The following is a 16,903-nucleotide window of genomic DNA, read 5'->3' on the forward strand; positions in this document are numbered from 1 at the left end:
ACAGCGATGGGTGGGGTCATGGTAAGGGGCTGTATAAGCCAAAAGTCACAGATTTTACTGAGATAATAATGTGAAGTTTTACTGTTTACCATATATGTTTAAAAGCCATTTGAAAAGAATACATTGTCCTAAAATCCATGAGGAAATCATTCATTTAAGTATTAGGTTACATACCAATTATTACATTATTAGAAATATTAACAAAAATAAGCCCCAAACAGTGTGGAAATATACCATTCTCAACACATGCAAATACATGTGTAATATGCCTACTATCTGAAGATATAGACCTATTGCACATTAGTTACACTTCTTGGGGATTCAATTACTTTGAGAAACATTTTTCAACTATCTCTGTGTATGCCTATAGTCAGATATTAGTACGATATAACTACGATATTAATATATTACTAAGATATATTAAATAGCCTATTAAGATATTACGACATTTTTATCTTTGTAATACATTTCTAAACAAATGAATGGATATTTCACCTCTATGTTCATTCTGCGCTAGTATGGTCAAACCCATTTAATATTTATTTGTATAGTTGCACTATTCCAGTCTATTTGGGGGTAATGCATCTCTACTGTCAACTTTTCGATATTTCTGAATACAGGCTTCTATTTCTTACTTCTGATACAGGCGATTTAGCTAATGACAATACAATTAGACTTCTCTTTATTGGGTAAATATCATAAAGCCAGAGTGATAAATAAATAAACGAATATTGAGTTATTTTGTACTGAAATAAAATATGGGAAATGACCGACTCCCTTGTGAAAACTACCAGCATTAAAAAACCTCTCAACACATCTCTAATACTAAAAACTTCGTAGACTTCAATGACTGTCATAAACATGTATATATATATTTTTATCCATCTCTACACTGTGTGTTTTATGTTTGATATTGTGTGCTGCTCAAAAGGTGCTAACAATGTCTTTGTACGTCTTGTATGGAGGATTGTACCAACTTGTGTTTTTGTCCAGTAAAATAAGCAAAGAATTGTAATAACTTGAGAGGGATTGTGCCTATTGAACATGAACAAAATACATGTTGTATCTTGTTTATCTTGGAGGTGGGTCTGCATTGGGTGGGGCTCGCGGCTAATATAAAAGTCTTCGTTTGTAAGAGCTCATCACTGAACTTCGACTCCAGCATCGTCTTTAACTACAACCATGAGTCTCACCGCTAAGGACAAGAAAATGGTCAAGGCCTTCTGGGCCAAGGTGGCCGGCAAAGCTGAAGACATCGGCTGCGATGCTCTGTCTAGGTAATGGCTGTCGTGCTGCTAATCTTATAGCTGTTTTTGAAGTAAAAATGTAGACTGTTTGGTGTTAGTGTTCCATCTTTCGTGACATGTTTTTTTCTTCCGGTGCAGGACGCTGGTTGTGTACCCCCAAACCAAGACCTACTTCTCCCACTGGAAGGACCTGAGCCCCGGTTCTGCCCCAGTCAGGAAGCACGGTGGGACCATCATGGGAGGCATCAGTTTAGCCGTGGCCAGCATCGACGACATCAGCGCAGGTCTCCTCGCCCTCAGCGAGCTGCATGCCTTCACGCTGCGTGTCGATCCCGCCAACTTCAAGGTCAGGACAGTCACAGCATTATTTATAATAATTTGTTTACCGTTGACACCAAGTGAAAATGTATAGTTAAAATGCATTTAAAATATATCGGGTACTCTTTACAGTAAAATGGACAACGTAGATTATTAAATAAAATATCCTATTAAAACATGTAGCGTACTAATGTCCATTCCTTTCGTCCTGTAGATCCTGTCCCACAACATCTTGGTGGTGCTGGCTATCTTGTTCCCAATGATTTCAACCCCGAAGCTCATGTGGCCATGGACAAGTTCCTGGCAGCGGTGGGCCGGGCTCTGTCTGAGAAGTACCGATAAGATGTGGACAGAAGGCATCAGACCAGACGGATTGCAGCATTGATCAGCACTGTGCTCAGCTCTGTATTGTTCTAAAGTATAATTAAATGTCAAAACGCACATAATTACGTTTTTTGGTCTTTACTTTGGTTTTTAATTCGTTGTTTTGTAGAGCACAGGACCTGATATGATTAAATAAGTTGCTGTTTGCAAGTCTGAAAGACATCGAAAGTCAAAAAGGTATTCATAAAGAAAATGGAAACTATATGCAAAACATTTCCACACAAAGCGGTGCTTAGAGAAGTTAGCAGTAAAAGTTTAGAAGTAAATAAATGAAATCAGAGAAGGGGAACAAAGTCGAAATAGTAGCCTATAGATCAATCAAATGGCTCGCTTAGAACTTAGAACTAGATTGAACAAACTATTTGACATAGGACCACATAAACACAATGGAAAAAACGATTTGATATAACAAAGTTATATATATTAGATAATTAGGTTAATTAATAAACAAAAATGTATCTCATGTTGATCTGGATAAAGCTAGAATCCTTAGTTGAAACAATGAAAAAGTAGTCATGGTCTGTTTTGGTAAAAAGCTGCGGGGTGGGCATAGAGAGATGTGACCACTCTCAAAATCGTAGACAGAGCTATTGATGCAAGGACTGACTATCCATGATATAAAAATTATAGTTTTAACCATGTTTACAGGCTATGCAGTGTCGTTTTACATTGATTTTTTTTGCGATCAGAGTAAATTAGTAAAACAAGCGTATATCTTGGGTTCTAATGGGGTACGACAGTTGAACTGATCTCATGAGGCATTTATAAGTTATATTCTTTAAGAATCAATGGGTATATATTATTAATTCTCAAAATAGATATACAGTTGAAGTCGGAAGTTTACATACACCTTAGCCAAATACATTTAAACTCAGTTTTCACAATTCCTGACATTTAATCCAAGTTAAAATTCCCTGTCTTTTTTAATGTCAGACTAATAGTAGAGAAAATTATTTATTTCAGCTTTTATTTATTTCCTCACATTCCCAGTGGGTCAGAAGTTTACATACTGTACATTCAATTAGTATTTGGTAGCATTGCCTTTAAATTGTTTAACGTGGGTCAAACGTTTTGGGTAGCCTTCCTCAAGCTTCCCACAATAAGTTGGGTGAATTTTGGCCCATTCCTCCTGACAGAGGAATGTAAATGAGTCAGGTTCGTAGGCCTCCTTTCTCGCACACACTTTTTCAGTTCTACCCACACATTTTCTATAAGATTGAGGCTTTGTAATGGCCACTCCAATACCTTGACTTTGTTGTCCTTAAGCCATTTTTCCACAACGTTGGAAGTATGCTTGGGGTCATTGTCCATTTGGAAGACCCATTTGCAACCAAACTTTAACTTCCTGACTGATGTCTTGAGATGTTTCTTCAATATATCCACACAATTTTCCTCCCTCATAATGCCATCTATTTTATGAAGTGCACCAGTCCCTCCTGCAGCAAAGCACCCCCACAACATGATGCTGCCACCCCCGTGCTTCACGGTTGGGGTGGTGCTCTTCGGCTTGCAAGTCTCCCCCTATTTCCTACAGCATCTTCACAAGGTCCTCAAGGTCCACAAGGTGCTTTTGTTCTGTGATTGATTTGCACTTTTCGCAGCAATGTTCGTTCATCTCTAGGAGACAGAACGCGTCTCCTTCCTGAGCGGTATGACGGCTGCGTGGTACCGTGGGGTTTATACTTGCGTACTCTTGTTCGTACAGATGAACGTGGTACATTCAGGCATTTGGAAATTGCTCCCAAGGATGAACCAGACTTGTGGAGCTCTAAAAAAAAAAATTCTGAGGTCTTGGCTGATTTCTTTCGATTCTCCCATGATGTGAAGCAAAGAGGCACTGAGTTTGAAGGTCGGCCTTGAAATCAATCCACAGGTACACCTCCAATTGACTCAAATTATATCAGTTAGCCTATCAGAAGCTTCTAAAGCCATGACATCATTTGCTGGAATTTTCCAAACTGTTTAAATGCAGTCAACTTAGTGTATGTAAACTTCTGAGAGTGAATTATAAGTGAACTAATCTGTCTGTAAACAATTGTTGGAAAAATTACTTGTGTCATGCACAAAGTAGATGTCCTAACCGACTTGCCAAGACTATAGTTTGTTAACGAGTTTTAATGACTCCAACATAAGTGTATGTAAACTTCCGATTTCAACTGTAGCAACTAGGGAGTCTAGGTTTAAACTCTCAACCAATCAACAATTTCTTGCCAGACTAATACATTAACCTAACATTGAATACCAGATCTGTTATGAAAAGTTATCTTCAAATTTTATGAAGGAGATGATTGTGTTTAAACAGGAATTAATCATTGCAGTCCTGATATCATTGAAACGCATAGTATCAATTCTGCACCATTAAACACACGGTTGTATTTATTAGTTGCATTGGTTTGTTCATGCACAGCTAATGTAACATGTCAGTGTGGTTAATTAGCAAATATTTTAGTTATTTGCTAAATATTTTTATATATTGCACATTATCAATATCTGATTAACCATATTGATGTTCATGCAAGAAAATAAAGCACAGATAAAAGATATTTGCGGAAGATTTTATTTGCTTTAGTAGAAGGAACAACATGTGCCTCTAAACAAATGATCTGCGCTTGTTTGTTCTCTTAGCTTGTTGGTCCTCCGGGCTTGTTGGTCCTCTGGTGGTCTTCCGTCTCGGAGTGGAGGGGCTCTAGTGGTACTGTCTGCCCAGGAGCTCACCACGACGGCCAGGAACTTCTGGAAAGCGCCCTGGACATCAGCGGTGAAGTCAGCACCCATTCTCGCAGCAACGACAATAGTAAGGCAGTCAGCCAGCAGCTGCAAAAGAAAGGAGCAAATGGACAAGTAAGAAAACGCATTCTGCCACACCATTGTAAGAAAACGCATTCTGCCACACCATCTATGCCACACCATAGATAGGCAAGTACATTGTGTGAAGTAGAACATTTCAATTTACCCGGAAGTTGTCTGGATCCACGCGCAATTTCTCGGAGTGCAGCACGCTCAGCTCTGCGTAGGTGGCCTTGATGTCATCCATGTTCTTGACAGCCCGGTCCAGTCCGCGCAGGACGGTCTTTCCGTGAGCGGCGACCATTGGGTTTCCCTGGATGGCAGCGGCGTTGTACAGGTTTCCGAAGTTACCGAAATACCTCTGGGTCCAGGGGTACACAACCAGACACCTGTAGAAATAATAAACCGTTAAGACTGACACAAACGTGATATCTGCATACACACATATCTTACGGAAATCAATTAATGTGTAATTTGGAGATGTCAATTACGCGTTAATTACATGCTTGTCACAAATACGACTTCGTCTTGAAAGTCATAATAACAAGCGCATAATAATATAATAACAGTATAATAACATGACTAATTCCAATAATTTGTAGACCACAGTTTTAAACGCACTACCTGGAGAGAGCCGCGGGCCCAACGTCATCGTAGTCCATCTTCTCAAAGACGCTCTGAATGGTGGCGCGCTCAAAGTCTGTCCACTGAACCATGTTGCTAGCTGTTGAAGTTTCTTTCGCAGAGGCTAACGAATCATTTACACTTTGTCTTCGCTTGAGCAGCGTTTTTAAAAGGATCGGGTCGCTCCTCCCTAAAGACAGCGATGGGTGGGGTCATGGTAAGGGGCTGTATAAGCCAAAAGTCACAGATTTTACTGAGATAATAATGTGAAGTTTTACTGTTTACCATATATGTTTAAAAGCCATTTGAAAAGAATACATTGTCCTAAAATCCATGAGGAAATCATTCATTTAAGTATTAGGTTACATACCAATTATTACATTATTAGAAATATTAACAAAAATAAGCCCCAAACAGTGTGGAAATATACCATTCTCAACACATGCAAATACATGTGTAATATGCCTACTATCTGAAGATATAGACCTATTGCACATTAGTTACACTTCTTGGGGATTCAATTACTTTGAGAAACATTTTTCAACTATCTCTGTGTATGCCTATAGTCAGATATTAGTACGATATAACTACGATATTAATATATTACTAAGATATATTAAATAGCCTATTAAGATATTACGACATTTTTATCTTTGTAATACATTTCTAAACAAATGAATGGATATTTCACCTAATATAATAATAATATATGCCATTTAGCAGACGCTTTTATCCAAAGCGACTTACAGTCATGTGTGCATACATTCTACGTATGGGTGGTCCCGGGGATCGAACCCACTACCCTGGCGTTACAAGCGCCATGCTCTACCAACTGAGCTACGTTCATTCTGCGCTAGTAAGGTCAAACCCATTTAATATGTATTTTTATAGTTGCACTATTCCAGTCTATTTGGGGGTAATGCATCTCTACTGTCAACTTTTCGATATTTCTGAATACAGGCTTCTATTTCTTACTTATGATACAGGCAATTTAGCTAATGACAATACAATTAGACTTCTCTTTATTGGTTAAATATCATAAAGCCAGAGTGATAAATAAATAAATGAATATTGAATAATTTTGTACTGAAATAAAATATGGGAAATGACCGACTCCCTTGTGAAAACTACCAGCATTAAAAAACCTCTCAACACATCTCTAATACTAAAAACTTCGTAGACTTCAATGACTGTCATAAACATGTATATATATATTTTTATCCATCTCTACACTGTGTGTTTTATGTTTGATATTGTGTGCTGCTCAAAAGGTGCTAACAATGTCTTTGTACGTCTTGTATGGAGGATTGTACCAACTTGTGTTTTTGTCCAGTAAAATAAGCAAAGAATTGTAATAACTTGAGAGGGATTGTGCCTATTGAACATGAACAAAATACATGTTGTATCTTGTTTATCTTGGAGGTGGGTCTGCATTGGGTGGGGCTCGCGGCTAATATAAAAAGTCTTCGTTTGTAAGAGCTCATCACTGAACTTCGACTCCAGCATCGTCTTTAACTACAACCATGAGTCTCACCGCTAAGGACAAGAAAATGGTCAAGGCCTTCTGGGCCAAGGTGGCCGGCAAAGCTGAAGACATCGGCTGCGATGCTCTGTCTAGGTAATGGCTGTCGTGCTGCTAATCTTATAGCTGTTTTTGAAGTAAAAATGTAGACTGTTTGGTGTTAGTGTTCCATCTTTCGTGACATGTTTTTTTCTTCCGGTGCAGGACGCTGGTTGTGTACCCCCAAACCAAGACCTACTTCTCCCACTGGAAGGACCTGAGCCCCGGTTCTGCCCCAGTCAGGAAGCACGGTGGGACCATCATGGGAGGCATCAGTTTAGCCGTGGCCAGCATCGACGACATCAGCGCAGGTCTCCTCGCCCTCAGCGAGCTGCATGCCTTCACGCTGCGTGTCGATCCCGCCAACTTCAAGGTCAGGACAGTCACAGCATTATTTATAATAATTTGTTTACCGTTGACACCAAGTGAAAATGTATAGTTAAAATGCATTTAAAATATATCGGGTACTCTTTACAGTAAAATGGACAACGTAGATTATTAAATAAAATATCCTATTAAAACATGTAGCGTACTAATGTCCATTCCTTTCGTCCTGTAGATCCTGTCCCACAACATCTTGGTGGTGCTGGCTATCTTGTTCCCCAATGATTTCAACCCCGAAGCTCATGTGGCCATGGACAAGTTCCTGGCAGCGGTGGGCCGGGCTCTGTCTGAGAAGTACCGATAAGATGTGGACAGAAGGCATCAGACCAGACGGATTGCAGCATTGATCAGCACTGTGCTCAGCTCTGTATTGTTCTAAAGTATAATTAAATGTCAAAACGCACATAATTACGTTTTTTGGTCTTTACTTTGGTTTTTAATTCGTTGTTTTGTAGAGCACAGGACCTGATATGATTAAATAAGTTGCTGTTTGCAAGTCTGAAAGACATCGAAAGTCAAAAAGGTATTCATAAAGAAAATGGAAACTATATGCAAAACATTTCCACACAAAGCGGTGCTTAGAGAAGTTAGCAGTAAAAGTTTAGAAGTAAATAAATGAAATCAGAGAAGGGGAACAAAGTCGAAATAGTAGCCTATAGATCAATCAAATGGCTCGCTTAGAACTTAGAACTAGATTGAACAAACTATTTGACATAGGACCACATAAACACAATGGAAAAAACGATTTGATATAACAAAGTTATATATATTAGATAATTAGGTTAATTAATAAACAAAAATTTATCTCATGTTGATCTGGATAAAGCTAGAATCCTTAGTTGAAACAATGAAAAAGTAGTCATGGTCTGTTTTGGTAAAAAGCTGCGGGGTGGGCATAGAGAGATGTGACCACTCTCAAAATCGTAGACAGAGCTATTGATGCAAGGACTGACTATCCATGATATAAAAATTATAGTTTTAACCATGTTTACAGGCTATGCAGTGTCGTTTTACATTGAATTTTTTTGCGATCAGAGTAAATTAGTAAAACAAGCGTATATCTTGGGTTCTAATGGGGTACGACAGTTGAACTGATCTCATGAGGCATTTATAAGTTATATTCTTTAAGAATCAATGGGTATATATTATTAATTCTCAAAATAGATATACAGTTGAAGTCGGAAGTTTACATACACCTTAGCCAAATACATTTAAACTCAGTTTTCACAATTCCTGACATTTAATCCAAGTTAAAATTCCCTGTCTTTTTTAATGTCAGACTAATAGTAGAGAGAATTATTTATTTCAGCTTTTATTTATTTCCTCACATTCCCAGTGGGTCAGAAGTTTACATACTGTACATTCAATTAGTATTTGGTAGCATTGCCTTTAAATTGTTTAACGTGGGTCAAACGTTTTGGGTAGCCTTCCTCAAGCTTCCCACAATAAGTTGGGTGAATTTTGGCCCATTCCTCCTGACAGAGGAATGTAAATGAGTCAGGTTCGTAGGCCTCCTTTCTCGCACACACTTTTTCAGTTCTACCCACACATTTTCTATAAGATTGAGGCTTTGTAATGGCCACTCCAATACCTTGACTTTGTTGTCCTTAAGCCATTTTTCCACAACGTTGGAAGTATGCTTGGGGTCATTGTCCATTTGGAAGACCCATTTGCAACCAAACTTTAACTTCCTGACTGATGTCTTGAGATGTTTCTTCAATATATCCACACAATTTTCCTCCCTCATAATGCCATCTATTTTATGAAGTGCACCAGTCCCTCCTGCAGCAAAGCACCCCCACAACATGAGCACCCCCGTGCTTCACGGTTGGGGTGGTGCTCTTCGGCTTGCAAGTCTCCCCTATTTCCTACAGCATCTTCACAAGGTCCTCAAGGTCCACAAGGTGCTTTTGTTCTGTGATTGATTTGCACTTTTCGCAGCAATGTTCGTTCATCTCTAGGAGACAGAACGCGTCTCCTTCCTGAGCGGTATGACGGCTGCGTGGTACCGTGGGGTTTATACTTGCGTACTCTTGTTCGTACAGATGAACGTGGTACATTCAGGCATTTGGAAATTGCTCCCAAGGATGAACCAGACTTGTGGAGCTCTAAAAAAAAATTCTGAGGTCTTGGCTGATTTCTTTCGATTCTCCCATGATGTGAAGCAAAGAGGCACTGAGTTTGAAGGTCGGCCTTGAAATCAATCCACAGGTACACCTCCAATTGACTCAAATTATATCAGTTAGCCTATCAGAAGCTTCTAAAGCCATGACATCATTTGCTGGAATTTTCCAAACTGTTTAAATGCAGTCAACTTAGTGTATGTAAACTTCTGAGAGTGAATTATAAGTGAACTAATCTGTCTGTAAACAATTGTTGGAAAAATTACTTGTGTCATGCACAAAGTAGATGTCCTAACCAACTTGCCAAGACTATAGTTTGTTAACGAGTTTTAATGACTCCAACATAAGTGTATGTAAACTTCCGATTTCAACTGTAGCAACTAGGGAGTCTAGGTTTAAACTCTCAACCAATCAACAATTTCTTGCCAGACTAATACATTAACCTAACATTGAATACCAGATCTGTTATGAAAAGTTATCTTCAAATTTTATGAAGGAGATGATTGTGTTTAAACAGGAATTAATCATTGCAGTCCTGATATCATTGAAACGCATAGTATCAATTCTGCACCATTAAACACACGGTTGTATTTATTAGTTGCATTGGTTTGTTCATGCACAGCTAATGTAACATGTCAGTGTGGTTAATTAGCAAATATTTTAGTTATTTGCTAAATATTTTTATATATTGCACATTATCAATATCTGATTAACCATATTGATGTTCATGCAAGAAAATAAAGCACAGATAAAAGATATTTGCGGAAGATTTTATTTGCTTTAGTAGAAGGAACAACATGTGCCTCTAAACAAATGATCTGCGCTTGTTTGTTCTCTTAGCTTGTTGGTCCTCCGGGCTTGTTGGTCCTCTGGTGGTCTTCCGTCTCGGAGTGGAGGGGCTCTAGTGGTACTGTCTGCCCAGGAGCTCACCACGACGGCCAGGAACTTCTGGAAAGCGCCCTGGACATCAGCGGTGAAGTCAGCACCCATTCTCGCAGCAACGACAATAGTAAGGCAGTCAGCCAGCAGCTGCAAAAGAAAGGAGCAAATGGACAAGTAAGAAAACGCATTCTGCCACACCATTGTAAGAAAACGCATTCTGCCACACCATCTATGCCACACCATAGATAGGCAAGTACATTGTGTGAAGTAGAACATTTCAATTTACCCGGAAGTTGTCTGGATCCACGCGCAATTTCTCGGAGTGCAGCACGCTCAGCTCTGCGTAGGTGGCCTTGATGTCATCCATGTTCTTGACAGCCCGGTCCAGTCCGCGCAGGACGGTCTTTCCGTGAGCGGCGACCATTGGGTTTCCCTGGATGGCAGCGGCGTTGTACAGGTTTCCGAAGTTACCGAAATACCTCTGGGTCCAGGGGTACACAACCAGACACCTGTAGAAATAATAAACCGTTAAGAATGACACAAACGTGATATCTGCATACACACATATCTTACGGAAATCAATTAATGTGTAATTTGGAGATGTCAATTACGCGTTAATTACATGCTTGTCACAAATACGACTTCGTCTTGAAAGTCATAATAACAAGCGCATAATATTATAATAACAGTATAATAACATGACTAATTCCAATAATTTGTAGACCACAGTTTTAAACGCACTACCTGGAGAGAGCCGCGGGCCCAACGTCATCGTAGTCCATCTTCTCAAAGACGCTCTGAATGGTGGCGCGCTCAAAGTCTGTCCACTGAACCATGTTGCTAGCTGTTGAAGTTTCTTTCGCAGAGGCTAACGAATCATTTACACTTTGTCTTCGCTTGAGCAGCGTTTTTAAAAGGATCGGGTCGCTCCTCCTAAAGACAGCGATGGGTGGGGTCATGGTAAGGGGCTGTATAAGCCAAAAGTCACAGATTTTACTGAGATAATAATGTGAAGTTTTACTGTTTACCATATATGTTTAAAAGCCATTTGAAAAGAATACATTGTCCTAAAATCCATGAGGAAATCATTCATTTAAGTATTAGGTTACATACCAATTATTACATTATTAGAAATATTAACAAAAATAAGCCCCAAACAGTGTGGAAATATACCATTCTCAACACATGCAAATACATGTGTAATATGCCTACTATCTGAAGATATAGACCTATTGCACATTAGTTACACTTCTTGGGGATTCAATTACTTTGAGAAACATTTTTCAACTATCTCTGTGTATGCCTATAGTCAGATATTAGTACGATATAACTACGATATTAATATATTACTAAGATATATTAAATAGCCTATTAAGATATTACGACATTTTTATCTTTGTAATACATTTCTAAACAAATGAATGGATATTTCACCTCTATGTTCATTCTGCGCTAGTATGGTCAAACCCATTTAATATTTATTTGTATAGTTGCACTATTCCAGTCTATTTGGGGGTAATGCATCTCTACTGTCAACTTTTCGATATTTCTGAATACAGGCTTCTATTTCTTACTTATGATACAGGCGATTTAGCTAATGACAATACAATTAGACTTCTCTTTATTGGGTAAATATCATAAAGCCAGAGTGATAAATAAATAAACGAATATTGAGTTATTTTGTACTGAAATAAAATATGGGAAATGACCGACTCCCTTGTGAATACTACCAGCATTAAAAACCTCTCAACACATCTCTAATACTAAAAACTTCGTAGACTTCAATGACTGTCATAAACATGTATATATATATTTTTATCCATCTCTACACTGTGTGTTTTATGTTTGATATTGTGTGCTGCTCAAAAGGTGCTAACAATGTCTTTGTACGTCTTGTATGGAGGATTGTACCAACTTGTGTTTTTGTCCAGTAAAATAAGCAAAGAATTGTAATAACTTGAGAGGGATTGTGCCTATTGAACATGAACAAAATACATGTTGTATCTTGTTTATCTTGGAGGTGGGTCTGCATTGGGTGGGGCTCGCGGCTAATATAAAAGTCTTCGTTTGTAAGAGCTCATCACTGAACTTCGACTCCAGCATCGTCTTTAACTACAACCATGAGTCTCACCGCTAAGGACAAGAAAATGGTCAAGGCCTTCTGGGCCAAGGTGGCCGGCAAAGCTGAAGACATCGGCTGCGATGCTCTGTCTAGGTAATGGCTGTCGTGCTGCTAATCTTATAGCTGTTTTTGAAGTAAAAATGTAGACTGTTTGGTGTTAGTGTTCCATCTTTCGTGACATGTTTTTTTCTTCCGGTGCAGGACGCTGGTTGTGTACCCCCAAACCAAGACCTACTTCTCCCACTGGAAGGACCTGAGCCCCGGTTCTGCCCCAGTCAGGAAGCACGGTGGGACCATCATGGGAGGCATCAGTTTAGCCGTGGCCAGCATCGACGACATCAGCGCAGGTCTCCTCGCCCTCAGCGAGCTGCATGCCTTCACGCTGCGTGTCGATCCCGCCAACTTCAAGGTCAGGACAGTCACAGCATTATTTATAATAATTTGTTTACCGTTGACACCAAGTGAAAATGTATAGTTAAAATGCATTTAAAATATATCGGGTACTCTTTACAGTAAAATGGACAACGTAGATTATTAAATAAAATATCCTATTAAAACATGTAGCGTACTAATGTCCATTCCTTTCGTCCTGTAGATCCTGTCCCACAACATCTTGGTGGTGCTGGCTATCTTGTTCCCCAATGATTTCAACCCCGAAGCTCATGTGGCCATGGACAAGTTCCTGGCAGCGGTGGGCCGGGCTCTGTCTGAGAAGTACCGATAAGATGTGGACAGAAGGCATCAGACCAGACGGATTGCAGCATTGATCAGCACTGTGCTCAGCTCTGTATTGTTCTAAAGTATAATTAAATGTCAAAACGCACATAATTACGTTTTTTGGTCTTTACTTTGGTTTTTAATTCGTTGTTTTGTAGAGCACAGGACCTGATATGATTAAATAAGTTGCTGTTTGCAAGTCTGAAAGACATCGAAAGTCAAAAAGGTATTCATAAAGAAAATGGAAACTATATGCAAAACATTTCCACACAAAGCGGTGCTTAGAGAAGTTAGCAGTAAAAGTTTAGAAGTAAATAAATGAAATCAGAGAAGGGGAACAAAGTCGAAATAGTAGCCTATAGATCAATCAAATGGCTCGCTTAGAACTTAGAACTAGATTGAACAAACTATTTGACATAGGACCACATAAACACAATGGAAAAAACGATTTGATATAACAAAGTTATATATATTAGATAATTAGGTTAATTAGGACTATGTATATATTATGAATGGATTGGTAGTATTTATAAAATACAATGTCCTAAACTCAAAGTTGTCAAGGACAGGAGGTGCCTCTGATGAATGTATTTTGTATTTTATAGGGTTCTTTTGACTAACTGATTTATTGCTATTAATAAACAAAAATGTATCTCATGTTGATCTGGATAAAGCTAGAATCCTTAGTTGAAACAATGAAAAAGTAGTCATGGTCTGTTTTGGTAAAAAGCTGCGGGGTGGGCATAGAGAGATGTGACCACTCTCAAAATCGTAGACAGAGCTATTGATGCAAGGACTGACTATCCATGATATAAAAATTATAGTTTTAACCATGTTTACAGGCTATGCAGTGTCGTTTTACATTGAATTTTTTTGCGATCAGAGTAAATTAGTAAAACAAGCGTATATCTTGGGTTCTAATGGGGTACGACAGTTGAACTGATCTCATGAGGTATTTATAAGTTATATTCTTTAAGAATCAATGGGTATATATTATTAATTCTCAAAATAGATATACAGTTGAAGTCGGAAGTTTACATACACCTTAGCCAAATACATTTAAACTCAGTTTTCACAATTCCTGACATTTAATCCAAGTTAAAATTCCCTGTCTTTTTTAATGTCAGACTAATAGTAGAGAGAATTATTTATTTCAGCTTTTATTTATTTCCTCACATTCCCAGTGGGTCAGAAGTTTACATACTGTACATTCAATTAGTATTTGGTAGCATTGCCTTTAAATTGTTTAACGTGGGTCAAACGTTTTGGGTAGCCTTCCTCAAGCTTCCCACAATAAGTTGGGTGAATTTTGGCCCATTCCTCCTGACAGAGGAATGTAAATGAGTCAGGTTCGTAGGCCTCCTTTCTCGCACACACTTTTTCAGTTCTACCCACACATTTTCTATAAGATTGAGGCTTTGTAATGGCCACTCCAATACCTTGACTTTGTTGTCCTTAAGCCATTTTTCCACAACGTTGGAAGTATGCTTGGGGTCATTGTCCATTTGGAAGACCCATTTGCAACCAAACTTTAACTTCCTGACTGATGTCTTGAGATGTTTCTTCAATATATCCACACAATTTGCCTCCTCATAATGCCATCTATTTTATGAAGTGCACCAGTCCCTCCTGCAGCAAAGCACCCCACAACATGATGCTGCCACCCCGTGCTTCACGGTTGGGGTGGTGCTCTTCGGCTTGCAAGTCTCCCCCTATTTCCTACAGCATCTTCACAAGGTCCTCAAGGTCCACACGGTGCTTTTGTTCTGTGATTGATTTGCACTTTTCGCAGCAATGTTCGTTCATCTCTAGGAGACAGAACGCGTCTCCTTCCTGAGCGGTATGACGGCTGCGTGGTACCGTGGGGTTTATACTTGCGTACTCTTGTTCGTACAGATGAACGTGGTACATTCAGGCATTTGGAAATTGCTCCCAATGATGAACCAGACTTGTGGAGCTCTAAAAAAAATTCTGAGGTCTTGGCTGATTTCTTTCGATTCTCCCATGATGTGAAGCAAAGAGGCACTGAGTTTGAAGGTCGGCCTTGAAATCAATCCACAGGTACACCTCCAATTGACTCAAATTATATCAGTTAGCCTATCAGAAGCTTCTAAAGCCATGACATCATTTGCTGAATTTTCCAAACTGTTTAAATGCAGTCAACTTAGTGTATGTAAACTTCTGAGAGTGAATTATAAGTGAACTAATCTGTCTGTAAACAATTGTTGGAAAAATTACTTGTGTCATGCACAAAGTAGATGTCCTAACCGACTTGCCAAGACTATAGTTTGTTAACGAGTTTTAATGACTCCAACATAAGTGTATGTAAACTTCCGATTTCAACTGTAGCAACTAGGAGTCTAGGTTTAAACTCTCAACCAATCAACAATTTCTTGCCAGACTAATACATTAACCTAACATTGAATACCAGATCTGTTATGAAAAGTTATCTTCAAATTTTATGAAGGAGATGATTGTGTTTAAACAGGAATTAATCATTGCAGTCCTGATATCATTGAAACGCATAGTATCAATTCTGCACCATTAAACACACGGTTGTATTTATTAGTTGCATTGGTTTGTTCATGCACAGCTAATGTAACATGTCAGTGTGGTTAATTAGCAAATATTTTAGTTATTTGCTAAATATTTTTATATATTGCACATTATCAATATCTGATTAACCATATTGATGTTCATGCAAGAAAATAAAGCACAGATAAAAGATATTTGCGGAAGATTTTATTTGCTTTAGTAGAAGGAACAACATGTGCCTCTAAACAAATGATCTGCGCTTGTTTGTTCTCTTAGCTTGTTGGTCCTCCGGGCTTGTTGGTCCTCTGGTGGTCTTCCGTCTCGGAGTGGAGGGGCTCTAGTGGTACTGTCTGCCCAGGAGCTCACCACGACGGCCAGGAACTTCTGGAAAGCGCCCTGGACATCAGCGGTGAAGTCAGCACCCATTCTCGCAGCAACGACAATAGTAAGGCAGTCAGCCAGCAGCTGCAAAAGAAAGGAGCAAATGGACAAGTAAGAATACGCATTCTGCCACACCATTGTAAGAAAACGCATTCTGCCACACCATCTATGCCACACCATAGATAGGCAAGTACATTGTGTGAAGTAGAACATTTCAATTTACCCGGAAGTTGTCTGGATCCACGCGCAATTTCTCGGAGTGCAGCACGCTCAGCTCTGCGTAGGTGGCCTTGATGTCATCCATGTTCTTGACAGCCCGGTCCAGTCCGCGCAGGACGGTCTTTCCGTGAGCGGCGACCATTGGGTTTCCCTGGATGGCAGCGGCGTTGTACAGGTTTCCAAAGTTACCGAAATACCTCTGGGTCCAGGGGTACACAACCAGACACCTGTATAATTAATTAACAGTCAATAATTACACAAATGTGATATATGCATACACTCAATGCACATAAATAAATTGTTTTGTCGTTTTACGCGGATATGTCAAATAATAACCCGTCTTGAAAAGCGTTAACAACATGACTAATTCCAATCATTTGTCGGCAACAGTGTTGAAGGCACCATAACGCTGACATCAAATAGGGTATTAAAGGTAGCCTACCTGGAAAGAGCCGCGGGGCCCACGTCATCGTAGTCCATCTTTGAGAAGATGCTTTGGATTGTGGCGCGCTCAAAGTCTGTCCACTCAACCATGTTGCTGGCTATGAGGTTGCTTTGACAGGGTTCTTAATGGAGGTTAAGGAACCCTGTGCACTTATACTTTGTTTGAGCAGCGTTT

At 39.3% G+C, this 16,903-nt stretch overlaps 2 protein-coding genes and 4 pseudogenes across 2 annotated transcripts; 3 read left to right on the forward strand and 3 right to left on the reverse strand.

Annotated features, from left to right (window-relative positions):
* The first annotated feature begins 1,134 nt into the window (after window positions 1–1,134).
* LOC124027055 lies at window positions 1,135–1,999 on the forward strand (annotated as a pseudogene).
* Window positions 2,000–4,635: 2,636 nt separating this feature from the next.
* On the reverse strand, window positions 4,636–5,485 carry LOC124027047 (annotated as a pseudogene).
* Window positions 5,486–6,764: 1,279 nt separating this feature from the next.
* LOC124027045 (hemoglobin embryonic subunit alpha-like) lies at window positions 6,765–7,713 on the forward strand. The gene is made up of 3 exons (XM_046339605.1): window positions 6,765–6,978; window positions 7,087–7,294; window positions 7,481–7,713. The coding sequence occupies exons 1-3, from the start codon at window positions 6,884–6,886 to the stop codon at window positions 7,607–7,609; spliced, it is 432 nt and encodes a 143-aa protein (XP_046195561.1). The 5' UTR covers window positions 6,765–6,883; the 3' UTR covers window positions 7,610–7,713.
* A 2,616-nt stretch (window positions 7,714–10,329) lies between these two features.
* LOC124027054 lies at window positions 10,330–11,179 on the reverse strand (annotated as a pseudogene).
* Window positions 11,180–12,382: 1,203 nt separating this feature from the next.
* LOC124027046 (hemoglobin embryonic subunit alpha-like) lies at window positions 12,383–13,260 on the forward strand. Its single transcript, XM_046339606.1, has 3 exons — window positions 12,383–12,525; window positions 12,634–12,841; window positions 13,028–13,260. Exons 1-3 carry the CDS (start codon window positions 12,431–12,433, stop codon window positions 13,154–13,156), a joined length of 432 nt encoding a protein of 143 aa, XP_046195562.1. The 5' UTR covers window positions 12,383–12,430; the 3' UTR covers window positions 13,157–13,260.
* A 2,761-nt stretch (window positions 13,261–16,021) lies between these two features.
* On the reverse strand, window positions 16,022–16,861 carry LOC124027048 (annotated as a pseudogene).
* Window positions 16,862–16,903: the final 42 nt, after the last annotated feature.

The sequence above is a fragment of the Oncorhynchus gorbuscha genome, unplaced genomic scaffold, assembly GCF_021184085.1.
Source record: "Oncorhynchus gorbuscha isolate QuinsamMale2020 ecotype Even-year unplaced genomic scaffold, OgorEven_v1.0 Un_scaffold_2915, whole genome shotgun sequence".
Taxonomy (NCBI): Eukaryota; Metazoa; Chordata; class Actinopteri; order Salmoniformes; family Salmonidae; genus Oncorhynchus; species Oncorhynchus gorbuscha.

Excerpts from the sequence above, each read along its gene's own strand:
- LOC124027045 (XM_046339605.1), top strand. The coding sequence starts at position 6,884 with ATGAGTCTCACCGCTAAGGACAAGAAAATGGTCAAGGCCTTCTGGGCC. Across the intron at positions 6,979-7,086 it reads GGCTGCGATGCTCTGTCTAG|GACGCTGGTTGTGTACCCCC; the intron begins GTAATGGCTGTC and ends CTTCCGGTGCAG. Across the intron at positions 7,295-7,480 it reads TCGATCCCGCCAACTTCAAG|ATCCTGTCCCACAACATCTT; the intron begins GTCAGGACAGTC and ends TTCGTCCTGTAG.
- LOC124027046 (XM_046339606.1), top strand. The coding sequence starts at position 12,431 with ATGAGTCTCACCGCTAAGGACAAGAAAATGGTCAAGGCCTTCTGGGCC. Across the intron at positions 12,526-12,633 it reads GGCTGCGATGCTCTGTCTAG|GACGCTGGTTGTGTACCCCC; the intron begins GTAATGGCTGTC and ends CTTCCGGTGCAG. Across the intron at positions 12,842-13,027 it reads TCGATCCCGCCAACTTCAAG|ATCCTGTCCCACAACATCTT; the intron begins GTCAGGACAGTC and ends TTCGTCCTGTAG.